A 21,568-nucleotide genomic window follows, 5' to 3' on the forward strand; every position below is an offset into this window, starting at 1 on the left:
GGTTCGAATCCGGTTCGGGGTATGCACCTCCAACTTTTCAGTTAAGTGCATTTTAAGAAATTAAATATCACGTGTCTCAATCGGTGAAGGAAAACATCGTGAGGAAACCTGCATACCTGAGAATTATCTTAATTCTGCGTGTGTGAAGTCTGCCAATCCGCATTGGGCCAGCGTGGTGGACTATTGGCCTACCTAGCCCCTCTCATTCTGAGAGGAGACTTGAGCTCAGCAGTGAGCCGAATATGGGTTGATAACGATATAATTGAGTGAGGACACTCTGTACAATATGCACCATTTCAAGGATTACCCGTGATCTAACAGCGATAGCTTTTTGTCCAGAAGGTGGGTGAAGCCGTTTAAACTACTCTTTTTTGGTGTAATTTTATGAACAAGCAATTTGTCACTAAGTGTATGCTGTTTTGTGTGATACAGGTACAATTTTTGAATACTTTGATTGGAACGTGGTTTCTGTATTTTGAGCTTTTTGAGTCGTTGGTGTAAGTTTTTGTCTTTAATATCATTGACTGAAACGACAAAGCTGTTACCTTGTGAATAAGGTCTAAGTATATTAATTATTTTATTAAACATTACTTGTACTAAAATTACTTTAGACTTTAAATAACTACTTAGGAACATTTGTGGTATACAGTAATCAACAATTTGAAGCATGCAACGAATTTACCAATAAAGATATTACCCAAAGTTCGCGCACTGTCGCGTTTGTCGATTGTTGTGAAAACTTTGCGTATTCATATTTCATGTTCCTAAATGTGAATGACCTGGTATACCTAAAAACGGTCACTGGTATATGATATGTATTAATTATTAGGGTCTAAGAAATTAAATGTCACGTGTCTTAAACGGTGAAGGAAAAACATCGTGAAGAAACCTGCATACCAGAGAATTAATTTATTTTGAATTTACTTAATTCTCTGCGTGTGTGAAGTCTGCCAATCCGCATTGGGCCAGCGTGGTGGACTATTGGCCTAACCCCTCTCATTCTGAGAGGAGACTCGAGCTCAGCAGTGAGCCGAATATGGGTTAGTAATGATAACATGATGATCAGAGTCTTTGATCAGATAAGACCGAGTAGTTAGAAGACTTGATGTACTAAATAAATATTCAAAATATGCAGTGCAGATCTCAAGTTTGAATCTAAACGAACGTCAGGTTCTGATATATTTTTCAAGATTTGAAGACCATATACCACATGGTCTGTAAGACTGTAAGACGTCAACTACAGGGGACTTCCAAACACCACGATCCTGGTGATCCATCTAGCGACTCCCAGCGACTCGCTTGATGTCATCAGTCCACCTAGGAGTCCACATAAAAGCTTTTAATTAACAATTTGGAAACAGCTTATTATTCAAGTGCACTTGACTAGTAATGCAACTTCAAGTGCAATTATTGCATTTTAATCCTCTAAAATGTCACATCTTATTACATAACATTTAAACCCCAATAAGTTGCACTGTCTTGTTGGTCAGTGCGTAACACTGAGAGGTCTCCTTATTTTGGTTCGTTTAAAGATTCTGAAGAAGAGCTCGGTGTTATAACATCTTCAATGTATTACATTTTGTTATTCCATGCAAATAGGCGGTCAGCTGTCTTGCTTAACTAGAATATGCACATAATACCTAACCAGATTTTACAACATTTCCAACTGTAACTGTTTCGATTATTTAGTCATACGGAGGAGTGGCATTTGAGTCATTATATAATTGTTGTAATTATTGAAGTGGCAATATTGCAGCTATATGGGTAATATGATGTTATGAATATACAAATTATTATTAACAGTTTTTAATATATGTAGGACTTAGGTCGATGTACTCGATCTGATAAGTTTCGACAAGACAGGTACTTGTAGATACGTCTTTTATGGTTACTAATAGACTTCAATAGAATAAATTACTTCTAAATAATTTGTGTAACCCTAATACGTGAAAAAATCCATTTATATTTAGTATACATAGCTGCGATTTTTAATTTTGGACATACCTAACTGCAATACAAAATTACATGTACTGATTTTGATCTGAAATTAATTAATTATAGCTTGAGAAATTCGTTCGTAACACTCCCGATGGTCCGCGCGAGCCGGGAGGGAGGTAGCGATGCCTCGCGCAGTCCGTCCCCCCCGTTGCCCGCCTATCAAGGAAGTGTCATAAACGAACTTACCAAGCTAAAGATCCAGTAGGCCTAAGATGCACGTGAAATCTCGTGAAGAGAAAAAGACGCATTGTCGAGTATTAGCTTTGGCATCGATAATGATTAATATGCCTTCTATTTTATGTCGTAGACGCATGCTAGGCTTACTGCTTATCTTTAAATCTAACAGTCGCCCGTAACTTTGTCCCGCTAATTTACTTTTTCACAAATCCCACAGGAACCATGGCTTTTTCCGAGATACAAAGTAGCCTATATTCTAGTAAAAATCCGTCCAGGTGATCCAAAGATTAGAACACTTAAGAAAAGTTTCTACACATTTTGAAATCACAAACAGACACTTCAATTTTATTTATATGTATTGATGTTCACGCATCAGAGTTCCAAGAGCCCTTAATTCTTGTTTCTTGGTGACCCGACCCAAAGAGCACAGTTCACGCAACTCACACGGTAATTACGCGCACGCGTTTGCAGAATGCTGAATGTAATACAATTACTTTTACGCAGTAATCACGGCAATTGAAACGTGATCGATATTTTATTGCCAAAGCCTCTGGGGATGCCCCGGTTACCGTGGCACGCTCCATTGCCATTCCACTAAACTGTTTCATTGTGTGCGTGCTAGATTGCCAAGGTTTATTCATAATGCGTTAAATAGTGCAGTTCAACTTGTTTATGTGTTGTCGTGCATCTTTGAACTGATTAACTGCTTTGGTGCAGTGGTTTGCGTTTGTGGGTCATGAGGTTATACAGTTATTTGCATTTTTTGTGCAAACTATCAATATGTTGGTACACTCTTCTATCCTGGAGCGTCATATTTCTCACCTGAAGATTAAAAAAATAAATAAATAGAGTTTAGCTGTGTATCGCACCCAAATTGACGAACAAAGTTGACTGTCATTTGCTGAGGAGAATGAGCTTAGATTTGATATATATCTTATATTAAACTAGTAGTTTTTGCCCATTTTTTACACCATTCAACTACACAAAAAGGTATTTATACGGAGCTTTTTAACCGATGAACACGATTACTACTATGAAACATCGATTTTATAGACACGCATTAGATCGTTGATCATATAGTTTAACAGAAAAGTAACGTCTAGCGAGGTAGGTCCTTGTCTAATAAGTCTGAGATTTGCACACATCGCCTTTGCTACAATAACGTGATATCTCGTAAATGACTATTTTACGGTAGTCTATTTTTTTAGTTTTCAAGACAAAAGTAATGTATTTTCAAGTAAATATAAGATTTACTTGAAAATACATTAAAAGTAGGCTCGTAAAATAATCATTTTTGAGTTTAACCTTGTGCTTGATTTTTTTGTGTCTCAATCGTCTCTGGGCCCCCCTGAATGGGATGACCTAAGCAACTAATAGCTCATATAGGCTTATCCAGGACTAATTTCAACTAAATTATGTTATATAACGTAACCGTAGTTAGCCAATTTAAAAGGCCATTTTTTTATTACGATTCTATACTTCTTAAATCCTACCACACCGATACCACATTAAAATCGATAATACACTCGCAATTATATCAATAGAACAAACGAGACAAGGCGTATAGTATCAGAATGGAAGTGTAGGTGGTCCCCAAGGGAAATACGTCTGATTGCACTCATTCACCATTCTATTTGCTAGAAGGTGCATACATGATTTTAGTTTCCAGCATTGTTCCCCGCTATTTGTTCTAGACATCTTTATGATTCGATTTTTCATCAGCTCCAATTAAGGCGAGGCGAAAGAATTCAGCGCTTTCATTGATGTTTCTTGGCGAGAGCTAAGTATTTGCATCCATAAATTTACGTTTGGTTTCTTTGTCGTGATTAACTGTATTGCCTTCAGCCAAGTAGATATAATATACCGACAAAGACGTACCGCCAAGCGATTTAGCGTTCCAGTACGATGTCGTGTGGAAACCGCAAGGGGTGAGGATTTTCATCCTCCTCCTAACAAGTTAGTCCACTACCATCTTAGATTGCATCATCACTTACCATCAGGTGAGATTGTTGTAAAGGGCTAACTTGTATAGAATAAAAAGAAAAAAAATATGACCTAGTCAATTGAAAACTATAAAAAAATCGTATTTTTAAGAAACCCTCCCATTCTTTACATCGCTACATTTTCGGACACCTGAACACCTTTTAGCTTATATCGCTACATTTTCGGAAACCTGAACCCCTTTAAGCTATTAGTTACCTTATGAATGACGTGCTGGTTGAGTGTTTCTGAAGGTTTTTATTCGCTAAAAATCGCCTCTTCGGCTCTTCTAGTATTGAGGTTACTAATGAGACTTGAGGGTAGGCAATGATTTGTCGCATTTATGAAATGCACGCTACTCATACAATTAGCAATGTACTCGTAGTAATAACGTCATCAACCCATATTCGGCTCACTGCTGAGCACGAGTCTCCTCTCAGAATGAGAGGGGTTAGGCCAATAGTCCACCACGCTGGCCCAATGCGGATTGGTAGACTTCACATACGCAGAGAATTAATAAAATTCTCTGATTTGCAGGTTTCCTCACGATGTCCATCACCGTTTGAGACACGTGATATTTAATTTCTTAAAATGCACACAACTGAAAAGTTGGAGGTGCATGCCCTGGACCGGATTCGAACTCACACCCTCCGGAATCAAAGGCAGAGGTCATAACATCCACTGGGCTATCACGGCTCTTTTAGCTATTAGTTACCTTTAACTGATTTACTGGTTGAGTATTTCTTAAATTAGTTTTTATTTGCTTAAAATCCCCTCTCCGCTTTCCTACTATTGAGGTTACTAATGAGACTTGAAGGTAGGCAATGATTTGTTGCATTTTTTTTTAAAGGAATATTAGCCATATTTTTTATAATATGACCAATATTCCCATTCCCCTCCAACTAGTCGGGAAATACTGTGCTAAGAGTGGGTACGACAATAGACCAACAGGGTGAGGATTGAACCACCACCCCTCGGTGATGAGTCCAACCGCTCTACCGTACCGTTGAGCTATTGAGGCTTTTATTAAATGAAATTTATGAAATGCACATTACTCATACATTAGCAATGTACTCGTCAGTAATATACTAAGTAGTAAACAGATCATAACAAACTTGAGGTAAACACTCTTCGGTTCCCCGGGGAGGCTGTCCGCTTTTCCGTGTCTTTTATTAACGTCAATATTCCGGCGTGGGTCTGAAGCCATTTATGTAATAGAAAGTGGCTTTATAGCCGGCATTAATATCACTCTGACATAGTTGCTTATACTCGCGGATACAATACGTCGAATATTGCTACGTGAAAACTTTGACATACTACGAACAAAGATTTGAAAAGGTTTACGATTTTTCTTTTACTTTTATAAAACAGTTCTACGCCGCGTTTGTCTGTTTTACCAAATGTTGCAGTTTACAGCAATATAGAGAATTTTTTTTTATTTCTTTATAAGTTAGCACTTAACTACAATCTTAATAAAAAAGGAATAAATCCACACTCCTTTCGGTTTCTACACAACATCGAATCGGAACGCTAAATCGCTTGGCGGTACGTCTTTGTCGGTAGGGTGGTAACTAGTCACGGCCGAAGCCTCCCACCAGCCAAATGTGTTATGAGGAGAATCATCATCATCATCCCGTTTCTGTAAGAATATGGGGAAAATATATAGCCTATAGCCTTCCCCGATAAATGGACTATCTAACACATAAAGAATTTGTCAAATCGTATCAGTAGTTCCTGAGATTAGCGCGTTCAAACAAACAAACTCTTCATCTTTATAATATTAATATTTTTAAAAAAATTTAAGAAATTAAATATCACGTGTCTCAGACGGTAAAGGAATACCAGAGAATTTTCTTAATTCTCTGCGTGTGTGAAGTCTGCCAATCCGCATTGGGCCAGCGTGGTGGACTATTGGCCTAATCCCTCTCATCCTGAGAGGAGACTCGAGCACAGCTCAGCAGTGAGCTAAATATGGGTTGATAACGATGAAATTAATATATTTTTTTTGGTCTAAAGCATAATGTTTTTTGTTATATAATATTCCTGACCTGATACAACTTTCAAAAGGCTCAAGAGACCGAGCACCACAAGATGTCATGAAATAGACACTACATTATTATATTTGGGCAAATCACTGGATTTCGCACCAAACACGCCTTAATTCAAATGCTTAAAATCCCGCTGAATGTCTCACGGCAGATTGCAGGAATAATAAGAGACTAAATAATAAAAAAAAAAAAATATATATATAAAATATTCACATACACGTAACTTTAACTGTAATATTTATCCCATAATAGTTTTACGAATGTTCGAAACAGATTCCGAATACACTATCAATGCAATATGGCGGCAGTGAGCTGTCAAAACGTGCGAGAGATAAATGTTTGGCTATAACTTGACACGCGTCAGAATGATTTGTGATCTAGTCACAGTGAAAGCTTATGTGCACACTGTATACACACACTCGACCTATTGTGGCTCGATACGATAATCGTTTTGGTGTTTTGACGCTCATCATAATATGTGCGGTTCCAGAAACAATTACGGTAATTAATTCTTGACGTGGTCTATAATTTTTGGTCGTGTTGTTGGTTCATAGAACATAGAAAACGCTAAAGTTAAGTTAAGGTTCTCTTTAAGGCTAAATATATGAAAATGTTTTAATTAAAATAACAGAAGCGAATGAATGAAATTGACATTATGATATACTGGCGGACGCCCGTAACTTCGTCCGCGTGGAATTCAGTTTCTCACAAATCCCGCAGGATTTTTTAGATACACCATAGATTTTTCCGGGATGAAAAGTAGCCTATGTGTTAATCCAAAGCAAAATCTATTTCCATTCCAAATTTCAGCCAAATCGCTTTAGTAGCTGCAGTGTAAAAGAGGAACAAACATACTTACACACTTACACACAAACTTTCGCCTTTATAATATTAGTGTGATTAGTGTAATAATATTAGTGTGATTAGTGTGATTAGTGTGATTTTGCCGACCCCACATAAGTAGGATACGGTCAAGGAGATGATTTTTGTGTTGATTATTATGGCGATTACTTAAAGTAGCGAGCGAGTAAAACTACTGTTGTAGTTTAAAATGAAGTAATAGACTTGTTTATCTAAAATGTTTTATATGATTAACAGGCCTGAAGGCCTGTTAATCATATAAAATAAATCAAATGGCATTTTTTTACTAAATAATTGACAATTAGATATACCTAAATTAAGTTAAAAAATCCATGTCTGGTTTTAATAGATACGAGTATGTCTTTCCAATTAGAAAAATGCATACGATTAGCCATATTTAAATTTACAGTATTTTTTCAAAGCTTGAAAACCTGCGTTTTTACCCTATTTCTACCAAAAATACGTTTAATATTAGTCATTACTCAACATTAATATTATTCGTCCATAACTGTGTATATTATAAGACCTCTATATTACTGTGGGTTTTGTACGGGACTCATAAACCCAGTAAGAGGTCCGTAAGTCCTCGCTTTGAAGCCATGTCCTGAGCGGCTTATTACTGTAATCCCCTCTCAGGTCACTCAGACCACGTCACCTGTGATCGCACGTATTTTTAGGGTCCCTCCGTATGTAACGGGATGTTTTACTCGTCTGGGGAAGGTTGTTTTTTTTAAACAATAAAGCTTTATAATCTTTAGCATATTTTCCTTCTACTCGTCTCTTTGATGTGTTATGCCACATCATTATTAGTATATGTAGCTGAATAAACACTTGTAGTAAAATATAGATTGCAAAAAAATTGTATGTATCTTCTAAGGTCTGTCTATATCTAGAGAAATGTTTTATTAGCCATTAATATAAAATTGTCTATTAATATAAAAACAATTAGGAAATCCTAAGCTAGGAACTTGTGTTTTTGGTTGACATAATATAGGTACCTAATACAATTCTTTTTGGTAACTTTTAGATGATGGAACGTTTTACAAGGTATATTTTCTTCTAGAACAGCTTCAGGGTTTTATTTCGTTTCGTGTGTTACGGCCTTTAGGTTATTCACATCTGGGTTGACAAGACATTATGTGAGAGGATCACGGAATATGATCCGTTGTGACGAGGCATGTATTTTTGGAAAGTTTTCTCGAAATTGCGGGAATATTGTATATATAAACTTATGGTTTACGAGGTTTTAGAAATATATTTTTGTCAGTTAGTTTAGCTCTCAAAAACAGTACGATCCGTTTAAGTTAGTTTTTAATTTATTTTTGTCTACGACTAAAAATAGAACAGAAATTTCAAGTCTAAGGTTATATTGTATGAAATTTAAAATAAGTTACTGTGCTTAAACAAAATTAATGACGAGTTTCAGGTTTTCGAAGAGTCAAAGTCATTTAAAGTATAGTATTATAATGTTACTTTTAATAATATCCTTAAAGGATATTGAATGACAATTTCACGATCAATATTCGCTTCGAGCGTTTCCCTTAACACTCAATAGCGAGGAAGTGGAAATAGTAGCTATAACTGCGTCATGTCCCAAGTCAATAAGCTGGTAACCCTGCCCGCAAATTGTGTTTCGAACTATGGGAAACTTTGGTCCAACGTTGAGGAATGATTTGTTACCTTCGATCGGTGATTTTAACCTTTGTGTGTTCGGACGATTTTAGAATTCTAAAGTTGTTTTGATATATTCTGTATTATATTATAAGTAATTCTGAACCTACTTCTTTCTAAATCCACTAATTCTGTCCTATAACCAATTTCTTGGGCTGTATTTTGCACATTTCGTCTTGCTCCTATTTTGGTCGCTGATTTGAAAATTAAGACGAACGCTGTCAAAAAATGCTTCTACCTATCGTCAATAAACTTAGGCAGAACATTACACCGAATCAATTGAATATTTGAAGCTCAAGTTGGATCGTGTATGGATATATATTCTGTCTCTTTTCTGATGATTCTGTCAATTGAATTCGGAATATCCTTATCCCTTTCCGATGTCTCAGTGCTCTAAGACCAAGTCCTCTGAGTATGGAAGATCAAGAAAGAGATGGTGTAAGATTGGAGTGCGTGTAAAAAGATTAGATGATGAGTGTTATGATAGACGCAGAATAGAAGATAGATAGATGGGACATATGATGTCAAAGAGTGGACCAAGTTAACATACACACAGCTTAAAAATGTTGCAAAAAACCGGAAGAGTTTTCTACACATAACCGCCAAACTTCAGCTGGAAGAAGGCACCTAATGATGATGAGAATAGAAGATAAGAAGAGAATGATATACTCGTAGTTTGCTGACGTCACTTAAGTGGGATAAAGACAAAGAGATGATATAGAGGTTGAACAGTTAACCCAGTTTCAGTACGAGTTCGGCGGGCAGTCGCAAAATGTACGAGGGGCTAACATGTCCTCCAGTTTGATATGCCCTCGTAAAATATACTGGCTCGTTACATGGACGCCTTATAGGATAGCGTCGTAAAACATTAGCTGGCAGATGTAAATGGAATCTTGACACTTGAAGTTGTTATATCATTGATATACTCTAAGATCCAGTGGGTGAAATGGGAAAAAGCAATTTTAATATTTTTGTTTGCCGTCATCACCAATATTAGATACTGTCAATACCACAGAACAAAGATCGCTAACTTATATCTGTGGTCAATACCTAGATATTGATATACTCTAAGATCCAGTGGGTGAAATGGGAAAAAGCAATTTTAATATTTTTGTTAGCAGTCATCACCAATATCAAATACTGTCAATACCTAGATACTGAATAAATCTGTAATTAGTAGAAAATTTAGTGAATTTTTAGAGGAGAGACACACAAAACATGTTCAGTTCAGTCAAACACGTGACAGTTTAAGTGTGTGTGTGTTTGTTACTCCTTCATGCCGAAACTGACGATACGATACGATCTAAAAGATAATTATAATTTATACGATTTACACGATTTGGTTGAAATTCGGTATATTCATAGACAATACTCCTTTATAGAGTAACACATAGGCTACTTTTAATAGCGGAAAAATCCAAAAATCCATGGTTTCCGCTGGATTCAAGAAAAACAGAAATTCACGCGAGTGGATTTCTATACTAATATTATTAAGCTGAAGAGTTTGTTTGCTTGTTTGTTTAATTGAACGCGATAATCTTATTCATATCTCAGGAACTACTGGTCTGATTTGAAAAATTCTTTCAGTGTTAGATAGCCCATTTATCGAGGAAGGTTATAGGTTATATATTACTCCTGTATTCCTACGGGAACGGGAACCACGCGGGTGAAACCGCAGGGCGTCAGCTAGTGTTAAAAATAAAATATACACCATTGAATTATATTATCATATTAGCTCACGATCTCTTATAGTACACTTTTTCTGTCACAATTACGAAACGAAGCAGAGTTTCTAGGTTTTCTTCTCGAATGTAATAATACCACAAATGGTATGTGTGTCGTCATTACTAATTCTGCATTCTTTTAAAAGAAATTCTGGTAAAGGTTTTTAGCACAACAACTACGTAACAAATTTTCCTTTTCCAAAGCATTCTAAGCATTTCATTCAAAGGTAGCATTCTCTTTATAAATGTTTTTAGTTTATTTAATTATAAAGTTCTAAATAATCCTTATTAAACGGAAACCATGAATTTTTCTTGAATATAAGGTAGTCTGTATGTTGCTCAGTAAAATCTTCTATCTTTTGGTGAAATTCCCATTGGAATCAGTTCAACCGTTCCAGAGATAATTACAAACAGATAGATAGGCAAATGTCTAATGGCAAATAATAGCTATGGAGCTTAGACCCAACAAGTGGCTCCATTGCGGGGTGTTGGAATCATGCATTATAATGAAATTCTCACGGCCATATTTACGTTAATTTACGTAAAAGTACAGTATTATGAAAGTGGCAGTAGCAATTAGTAAGATTATTTCAACGAAAAACCGGTTTAACATCGCTGCCATTTGATGTAAAATGACGCAGTCAAGATAGTTTCGTTGAAATAACTGTGTTAGATAATAACAATTACCAAAATACGGTGAAAACGATGTAGTTGAAGCTGCTCTAATAGGATCTTACCAAATTTGGCTAGGCAGGGAGAATAACACGAGCAGAGAACGGGGAGTGTTGATCGATCGTCAAGGAATTCCTTAACCCTACATCCTGTAGTCACAAGTTCAGGACTCTGCACGAAGTTTTTCTCACTACCACGCGATGGACCCGACACCCGCACGGTGAATCCATGGAATGCTAAGATATTCGGCTCTCTTTCAATGGTACACTGAGTTACATAATAACCCTACAGGTCCTAACACTAAGCTGTATGTAGGCCGGTGCCTGGTAACGTCAGACGCGTCTTGTACTAATATCGGGAACACGCCGCACCGTGTCTCCGCCAGAGGCGCAACACAAAAAGCTCTCCGCAAAACTGGGGCGTGAATCAAAAATGTGAACGAAACTGTGCCAAGTTGTTCCAATTTCAGTCACATTTCGCCGTATTGGGACTATTATTTCCTTTGTTGCACTGTTTATGAGGATCTTGTAAACCGACTTCCAAAACAGAGGAGGAGAACATAATTTGTATGTATGTATACTCGTCGTCATCAACCCATATTCGGCTCACTGCTGAGCTCGAGTCTCCTCTCAGAATGAGAGGGGTTAGGCCAATAGTCCACCACGCTGGCCCAATGCGGATTGGCAGACTTCACACACGCAGAGAATTAAGATAATTCTCTGGTATGCCGGTTTCCTCACGATGTTTTCCTTCACCGATTGAGACACGTGATATTTAATTTCTTAAAATGCACACAACTGAAAAGTTGGAGGTGCATGCCCCGGACCGGATTCGAACCCACACCCTCCGGAATCGGAGGCAGAGGTCATATTCACTGGGCTATCACGGCTCTCATGTATGTATACTCAAGTATAGATATTATAGCTTGTTAAATTCGTTCGTAGCACTCCCGATAGTCCGTGCGGGCCGGTGGGTAAATATGCCCCGCGCGCATGAGTTCATACCTTCTGCCCCGTGCGTACGATTACACACTCGCGCAGTCCTTCCCCCATCGACCGCATACCATCAACGAACTCGCTAATATAATATAGGTCCGTGGTTTTCCCAAAAACTTCTGCAGGGTTATTATGTAACTCGGTGTACCATTCAAGTAATCAACCACTACATCGTTTTTCATCGTATTTTCTTTTGCAATTATCTAACATTGTGTTTTCAACGAAATTACTTATCGTCATTTTACATAAAATATCATTAGTCTAGTAGTGATAGTGGCAGATAGGAACGTTATTTTAATCAAAAACTGGTATTTACTTTAATTTCATTGAAATAATCATGTTAGATCGTAGAAACAAAAAAATGTAAAATAGTAGTTATGTTGCAGTCAAACTTATTTAGTTGAAATAACTATTTTAAATCAGGGAAAGGAGGAACAAACATACTTAAGCACACACACACAAACTTTCGCCTTTATAATATTAGTGTGATACTTACGTAGACTCGTAGCCAAAGAGCGGTTATAGTAAAACATTATTGTACTACATAATTTTCCTTTTACAAGAATTGCCTGTTTAGTAGGTACGTATAGGTTGCACCATTCGATATATTTCTGTTACACAGAAGTACTTAACACAATAATTACGTAGACATCGATATTTAATAAGGCATTGCTTAGTAAGCCACCTAATCATTAAGTTGACATGTTACGAAAACAATTTATTTTGTAATTTGCAGCGGAAAATGGCGTATATTAGGTGTTTAAACTAATGTACCGAAACAACTTATTACTTCTAGATAGTTACGCAAAAATACGCAAAAAAAAAAATCGATTGGGGTTTGTTTTGGCACCATAACTCCTGAACGGATGAAGCGATTTCAATTTAGTTTTTTTGCATTTTTGGTGACTTTTATGCGAATGTTCTAAGACATGTTTGACGAAAATATGTTGAGTCGTTTAAAAGTTGTGGGGGATGAAAGTGGGAAAGAATAACCGAATGTCTGCAACTATACTCCAGTGGGGTTTCAAATGAAATCGCATTGAAAGAGAATATTTATGACTGGATCGAGATAGTAATTAATAATTTCATAATATTCGATGGCCTTTTTTTTTTTTAATTTTCAGTTTTATTTATTACATATACTGTACGGTTTTTAATTAGTTTGTGAATTAATCTGTAAAATACTAAGTGGTCTGCTAAATATTTTTAATTGTAATTCTATTTTTTTTATTGAGAAATAATACAATAAGGAACTTAAGCTAACTTATCCTACTATACAAATCATGCCCACGTGGAATGGTGGCAAGAATACTGGCTGCATTTCCGCGCTGGACAGCCAGGCTGATCCTTTGCGCAAAAAATGAAATTGCCTTTAATTTCATCCTTGATCACCACCAAAATACCTTTAAATTAATTTTATTGTATATACTTATTTGAAACAAAGAAAGAAAGAAAGAAAGTTTATTCAGAATACACATCATACAAAGAAAAGAGAGAAAAAAAACAATAAATTAAATACATTGCAACTTGCATGATGTGATCCTAAAAGGGTCACCACTCAGCATATTGCAGTGTCCGTAAGGATACCGCGCTGATCTTCCGTGGAGCCATTAAGGTGACGTTTGGAGACGTATCGAGACGTGCGGAGCGCCTCTAACAAACATCGACAAATAATAAAATAAAAGGAGACAGATACGAAAATTAAATACAAAAATATTACTAGTAGAAACAAGTAGTAAAAATAAGCCAATTATAAATAATAATACAATAAATAAATTAAGAGTTTTGTTTTAAATAAATAGGTAAAAAATCGATAAAAACATCATCACGTTTCCATTTTTATTCAAATGAACGTTAAGGGTGTTAGTCCATTTGCTCAGAGGCGCGCGGATACTTCGCCTTCTTAATTTGTACGTGACTCTGAAAGTTAATTAGAGAAATTACGGGGCACCGACTAGATTTTTTTGCCAGACTTGTCCTTTAACATTAAGACACGGCCATTGATAAAATTAAATTAACATTTAAACCACTTAAATCGTTTCATGAAAAAAAAATCATTTAAATTTTTAAAATAATCATTTATAACTATAGTCTGGCAAGTTCGTTGATATGTGGGCGATGGGGGGAAAGATTGCGCGTGTGTGAAATCGTGCGTGCAGAAAAGTAAGGTGCATCAGTCGTGGGTTTTCATTCATCGCTACACCCCCCTCCGGTCCGCGCGGACCATCGGGAGTGTTACGAACGAAGTTGCCATTATCTAAAACTAATTAAACCAGTTAAATATGTTAGTGAGCCTAGATGTTTTTAGATATTCCTCTATCTCTTTTTCTTCAATGCAATGATTTTAAAATCTTCCTGAAATAAAAAAAAATATATTTTTTGATTTTTTCTCATTTATTTATTTATTTTAAACAGGACAACAACAGGTTACAATAAAATCTTATAATAAAATATAAAGAAATATATAAGTTACGGCAATATTGCTTATATTGCTTATTGATTTTTTTTCTAAATTGTTCAGTGTAACGGAGGTATGAGGTAACAAATGTAAAAAGTACACGTCGAATTGAAAATCTTCTTTTGTTTGTTAATAAGATACTCAGTCATACGGATCTACTTTTACTATCACTATTGAAATATCAATTACATATCTCAGCGTAGCATGCGTTGTTAGAATAAATTAACACAAAAAACCAATGGTGTGAAGAAATTGTATATTCATGAATGGTAATACTTGACACGCTTCGTTACTCATTGATGACTGTTACTAGATACCTATATATCCATTCATTTTGCATGCAAACAGTGAAGTTAGCGAATGTATTTGTATTTGTAAGTGACGACGTTTTTTGAATACCTCTGAGGCGCAGTGGTATGCGCGGTGGATTTACAAGACGGAGGTCCTGGATTGAATTGCCGGCTGGGCCAGGTTTTCTTTCTAGTGAGGGATCATCAGTCCAGCACCTTGGGACCTCAACGTCCATCGGTACTTCGAACTATGTGCCCCGCCTTTTGCCACTTCAGTTTCGCGACTCGTTGTGCTATGTCGGTGACTTTAGTTCTTCTGTGAATCTTCCAATTTCTGATTCGTTCACGCAGATAGCTATGCTGTATTAATACTTTACTAGACTTTTCGACAGTTTCGTCAGTCAGATCCGCAAATAACGAAATATTTAGCCGCGAATATAGGAATTGGGACGCAAATTTTTAATCCGCGAATAGTGAAAACGTGAATAAAGGTAGCGTGAATAAGGATCTTTTACTGTATAGATAAGAATAAATTTATCAATCCGTAAATGTGTCGCCTAACGTCCGCAACCCGTCACGAATTAACTCGAAGTACTTGAATAACTAATTTCGCCTTAGTCTCAATCATCAAATATTATAGTTGTGGTGACCGGAATCGCCGGCTTAACATAGCGCGTTTTGAGGCAATAAGGGAGTTCCAAACTAGGCCGAAGTACCCTCATCAAAGTTATCTTTCGAGTAAATCTATGATTAATATTAAGATTTCTGCGACCTCTCAGGCGTAGTGGAATGAATATTTGCTTTTATAATAAGGACTATCAGATTTCGAAGATTTTGAATTGTGGTTGACAAAATGTGCTTACGCCTCGCCTTGAAATAGTATGTACAAATCTTTTATAACGATATCTCGAAAACAGCTTCACTTACCTACAAAGTTGAAATTTGGCAGGAAGGTAGTTTAAAGTTAGCAGACGCTTAGAACGAATTTTGCGACAGGGCCAGATTATGGAGGTCTAATGGCAGATGACTGTTAAAGTTAGATGCACAAAAAATGGCATAAAAAAATAATTAGTCTCATTTTTTGGAAAAAAAGCAGTAGAAAAAATTCAATTTTCATTACTTGAAACAACTATTCAAAAATAATTACCAAGTATAAAATTAAGTAAGTAAGCTTAAGTATTTTTTCAACACATGGACTAAACTGCACTGGATAATAAAAAACAGGATATGACTTGAAAACTGTAAAATTTCGGCTAAAATTTCGGGACACCTTGTATTGGCCTCCGTGGTGCAGTAGTATGCGCGTGGATTTACGGAGGTCCTGGGTTCGATCCTCGGTTGGTTCTATTGAGGTTAGTCAAGGGGTAACTTGTAAAGAATAAAAATAAATATTGGAGTAAAAAGATCTTACTGATGAAGTCGTTGTTTTCTTGTTTATTTAATATTGTATTGCATTCTTTTCAGGTATGTTTCCAGTCTTTGTTGCGGGCTTCTTTTGTGGAGGTAAATAATAATTTAGCAGCAGAAATATAAAATAATTGATAAAGAAAACATAACGCCAATCACACACGATCAAGTTTACTCTTTGATGCGAAAGTAAAAAAAATATCGAAATATGGTTATAGTTATGTTTTCCATATTTTATGTCACTTTCACACGCTGCAGACCTGACTTGACTTGGTGCAGGAGACCCAACATTTTTCATATATTGTTGGCTTCAGACAAGGTCCAAATTAATTTCATTTATATATTTTTTTATTATTTTTTGACTAGTTTATTTTTAGTTTGTTTGACAGTTTGCATAATCAAGATATGGGCAAGCACCTACTTCGATTTCAACAAAAAACATATTTAAAAAAAATATTATCAACTGTGAATTCTAACTATTATTTTTTTGTAATCTTGATTTTTAAGAATTTATTTTAAACTAGCGGACGCCCGCGACTTCGATTAAAAATTTAGTTTTTCACAAATCCCTTGGGAACCATGGACTTTCCCGTGATTAAAAGTATAATTTATTTCATTCCAAGTTTCAGCCAAATCGGTTCAGTAGCTGCGTTAAAGACTACCAAACATCGAGACGAACTTTCGCGTTTATAATATTAGTAGGATACGTTTTAAACTAATTTTATTATAATTAATTGAAATAAAGGATTATTCGTCAATTTTATATTTTTGTAACGTGCTCAAAATGGGTGGTCTCGTTTGATCGTGTGTGGCAGGCGTTATGCGGGTACATGGTTCGTTCGCGCCCTCCCAGCAAAATATCACGTACGTAAGCTAACAAAGCAATTAGAAAGCACCAACGCCACAACCATTATATCGTGTGTAATTAACACAAACGTGTCTAAATGGTAAATAAATTACTTACATCCCATTTCTGAGCGAAACGTCAAGCGTGCGCTGAATAGCGTCGGAGATAAAAGGGTATAATCTTATTGGCTTTATTACTCTCGTTTGCTTTCAACGCAAAACGTCGCCCTCAGAAGCATCGGGAAAACTAAAAACAGGAATGCTACAAAGATTGGTCGTCAAACGAATGTGTATCATATCACCCACACATTAGGTTTTCAATTTGAGTGACGGCGTCGCGATGAGTAACAGTAGTGAAATTTCCAAGAAGACGTCTTTTGATGTGCACCCTCGCCTCGGGCGTGAAAAGCTCTCATAGATAAAGTGCATTTCGATATTAGAAGTTTAAAACAGTTTTAAAGTGAAAGTTACGGTGGTATCTGTTTTCCTTACACGCCCTGTGATACGTTGAAATAGATTGAATGCTCTGAGGGTAAAGAAACGCATTTCCTTATTCTTACACAATTTTGGTTGAAGTTGTTCTCAGCATGTGTCTACTAATCTTCTTCAAATTCTTTTAAACCGTGCAATGGATTTTTTTAACCTGCTTTCACTGCTATGTAGATAGTTTGTTTGTATATAGGTAATGCATGGAAGAAGTTATCGAAAAATTGTTAAAGCTTACTAAACTATAAGACGTTTAAACATCAAAATAATGTAATAATCAATAGTAATAAAATTTCTAAAGAAACTTTTGTGATATTCAAAATTGTTTGTATTATAGTATCAGCTGGCCTATTCACTAGTTTGGTCTTTAATAACAACCTATTAACATAAACATCAAATCGGTTTCACTTTTTGACGGCCTCCGTGGCGCAGTGGTGTACGCGGTGGATTTACAAGACAGAGGTCCTGGGTTCGATCCCCAGCTGGGCCGATTAAGATTTTCTTAATAATTGGTCCAGATCTGGCTGGTGGGAGGCTTCGCTTGCTCAGTAACTCCGCAATGTAGGACTTTTTTCTTCATTTTCTGTAGATATTGTCTACTTTTCATCCGTCAATATTTACTGCTACGTATGATTTGAACACCTTCAAGGCAAGGAAATAAAAAAAAAAAAACAAAATTCATTTATTTCAAGTAGGCTCAGTTTACAAGCACTTTTTATACGTCAGTTGACTATTTGTAAAGATTCCACCACCGGTTCGGAAGGCAGATTCTGCTGAGACGAAACCGGCAAGAAACTCAACAGTTGCTCTTTAAAAAAAAATCATACTATAAGGAAATTATTCCAATTTAAATTGCATCATTGCTTACCATCAGGCAATATTGCAGACCTGTCCAAGAATGTAAATAGGTGAAGACATGCTCGCTCCGAATGTTACGCCCCGTAACAGTCCACAAGGTTTCCCAGTGTCCTCTTGACCTAATGAAATTAGGAGCCTACGCGCCCACCGCAATGAAATTAGAAACCTTCTGTAGAATGTTTAGCAAGAAAATTGACCTGTAACTTCCGAAGGGTTGTAAATACCCGGATGCGAACTGGCGAACTAGTTCGTCGTATTGTGATTACCCCGGGGAACGAACTTTGTTTATACAAATGTTGAAATGGATTTCGCCGTAATATTATACTGTTGTGTGTAATAAAATTACGTATATTTTCAGTGGAACATAATGTTCTTAAGTTGTATATTTTCAATGTTTTCTTTAAATATACAAGGTACACATATAAAAAAGAATATTTGTTTCATAAAGTTAAATTGTATGTATTTACTATTTTGGTCTTTATTATTAACCTATTAAAATAAACATCAAATCAATTGAGAAATGTCGTCTACCTACTATATGATATACACCAGTAAGCACCGGATGACATTTGTTACATAGAATCTCAATTTCGTTTATGTCAACTATCATGTGTCAATGATAATTCGCCTGCAGATGAGCTAAAAACTGTGCTAGAACTATATTTTATTAAAAGTTAAATAATGATTTTAGCTTGTTTAATTTGTGGATTGTTTTAAGGACTTAATGCATAAAACAATCACAGTTTTATTTGCTAAGAATATTTTTTTGCCTTATTACTATCATTAATCCAATTATTTTTAAAATATACAGTTTGAAATATATATATATACTTCAGAGTGTATGCTTCAACATTTATTTTTTATCTGTGCTCTATTATAAATTATCTATCATATTAGTTTTAGTAGGTAGTTAATTTGTTTAAGGTATTGAAATGATTATCGTAATTATAGACTTCCTCACCAGTGATCATTTAGACAATTAATATCGTAAATACATTTTAAACTTTAAATTTAATTAGACAGTTGCATGCGGTGTTTACCTATTAATAGATGCATTTTATCTTTGTATTACTTGCATATATGTTTAATTATTGTAATATTTGTATGTCTGTTGGTAGACTAAACAAAGAGAAAAAAGTAGTCCTAGACGTCGATACACTAAAATGTTTACGTTTTACAATTAAAATAAAACCATATAGATCTAGATTCTAGCATCAGAAAACGTAAGAAAGTTATAAATATTACATGAAGATTATGATCAGAATGCTGGATTATCTGACTATTTGTACATAGATTATGCGCCGCTCCCATCTTTTGCAAGTTACCTTGCTTGCCATTATCCTTTGAACGTCGCATATATTTTCCTTAAGGATTAGTGAGGTATAATCTTTTGGTGTATACCCGGCATACATTCAGACGTTTAATCCTTAAAGCTGTTTCATAATCTATATATTTCCTATTTTCAAGCGACTGCTAAAACGAGTAGGTTGTCTGTTTATGTTTACAAGCTTTTATTTACGAATAAGTTGCCTAGTTAGTATTAAGTGAAATCTAAGTCAGCTTAGATATTTTTGCGTTTCTTTTTAGGTAAAATTTGATATATTTGCATATTTCTGGTAGAGTTTATTATGGGCTCTTCGCTGACCAAGGCGTATTTGGAACCCAGTAACTTTAATTTTAGTTTTACGAATTCGAAAAAAAATATAAAATGAACTTTGACTTTGACGTTCTTGATGGCATAATCAGTGGCGTGCACAAGGTTTTTAACTAAGGTATGCACTATATGTAAAAAATTTAAAATGCCTTGTCTAACTATGTGTTCTGTGGTCCAACGTAGGTTTGTATTGAGTCTTTAGGGTAGGCAGTGAATATTTGCATCTATGCTGTGGACGCCACTGGGCATAATACATCTATTTTATATATATGATTATCTGCAATGCTACGGTAGGTGTATGGTACTTTTTTGGAGTGTAGCCATAGAATATGTTATTTAATAGTAGGTACAAGTAATTATATAGGCTACCTGATATCGTTGCTAATAGTCAAGCTAATCTCTTGATTGTTTAATTAATTGTCGTACAGATAAAGTAGATTTATAAAAAAAAGATACAGATAAAGCATAAAGAAATAACAATAACAGCCTTGAGAGCCTTTTCGTTGGTTAAAAAAATACGATTTTAAAACATTCAAGTAAAAGCCACAAAATGAATTCAATTGTTATGAAAATGAATCAAAAAATAAGCCAATTGAATTGAAGTTAAATGGCCTTTTAAAATATTCCGATCCATTGCTACTAACAAAAATTTTGTACGAAAAAGCAATAATCCACTTCATTGCCGTGGAAATTCTAACTCAGTTGTTACGAATTGTGGAATTTGTTTTAATTGTTAAAAACCAAATTGTTTTACTTCAAAACTCAATTTCAGTCAATTTTGATAGAGATCTTTAGGAATGAGATCACTTAACAATATTTAATTGCATTTTGCAAATAAAACTATAATAAGTTTTTCTAAATTATTTGCGTTTGAAACCCCAGCAAAAACTGTGTATTATATCTTATATATTTATTGTCTATGAAAAAATACGAACCTTGACAATTTTTTTTAATTTTCCGACATGGAAGTCAAACTCAACGCTTAACAAGCGCCCAGTGGATATGACCTCTGCCTCCGATGCTGGAGGGTGAGGTCGAACCCGGTCCGGGGCATGCACCTCCAACTTTTCAGTTGTGTGCATTTTAAGAAATTAAATATCACGTGTCTCAAACGGAGCAGGAAAAACATCGTGAGGAAACCTGAGAATTTTCTTAATTCTGTGCTTGTGTGAAGTCTGCCAATCCGCATTGGGCCAGCGTGGTGGAATATTGGCCTAACCCTTCTCATTCTGAGAGGAGATTCGTGCTCAGCAGTGAGCCGAATATGGGTTGATAATGATGATGATGATGACTCACCTATTAGTAGTGAATTGTAACTTGTGGAAGCAGCAAAATTTTTTGAAAAATATTAGAATCAAACTAAATTCAGAATTCTTTTTTTTTTTATTCTTTACAAGTTAGCCCTTGATTACAATCTCACCTGATGGTAAGTGATGATGGAGT

The 21,568-nt window shown here is 35.6% G+C and overlaps 1 protein-coding gene across 5 annotated transcripts in view; it reads left to right on the forward strand.

The window, feature by feature from the left end:
* The window catches only part of LOC112053281 (semaphorin-1A), a 484,933-nt gene that overhangs the window by 68,688 nt on the left and 394,677 nt on the right, over nucleotides 1-21,568 (forward strand). Inside the window, exon 2 of one of the 5 annotated variants that reach the window (XM_052887881.1) lies at nucleotides 16,339-16,377. The exons of the other annotated variants lie outside the window; for them this stretch is intronic. Coding sequence (XP_052743841.1) covers nucleotides 16,341-16,377 — 37 coding nt within the window. The 5' untranslated portion in view covers nucleotides 16,339-16,340. The remainder of the gene's footprint in view (nucleotides 1-16,338; nucleotides 16,378-21,568) is intronic. 5 annotated transcript variants of the gene reach the window in all.

Source organism: Bicyclus anynana, chromosome 20 (genome assembly GCF_947172395.1).
Source record: "Bicyclus anynana chromosome 20, ilBicAnyn1.1, whole genome shotgun sequence".
Classification (NCBI taxonomy): domain Eukaryota; kingdom Metazoa; phylum Arthropoda; class Insecta; order Lepidoptera; family Nymphalidae; genus Bicyclus; species Bicyclus anynana.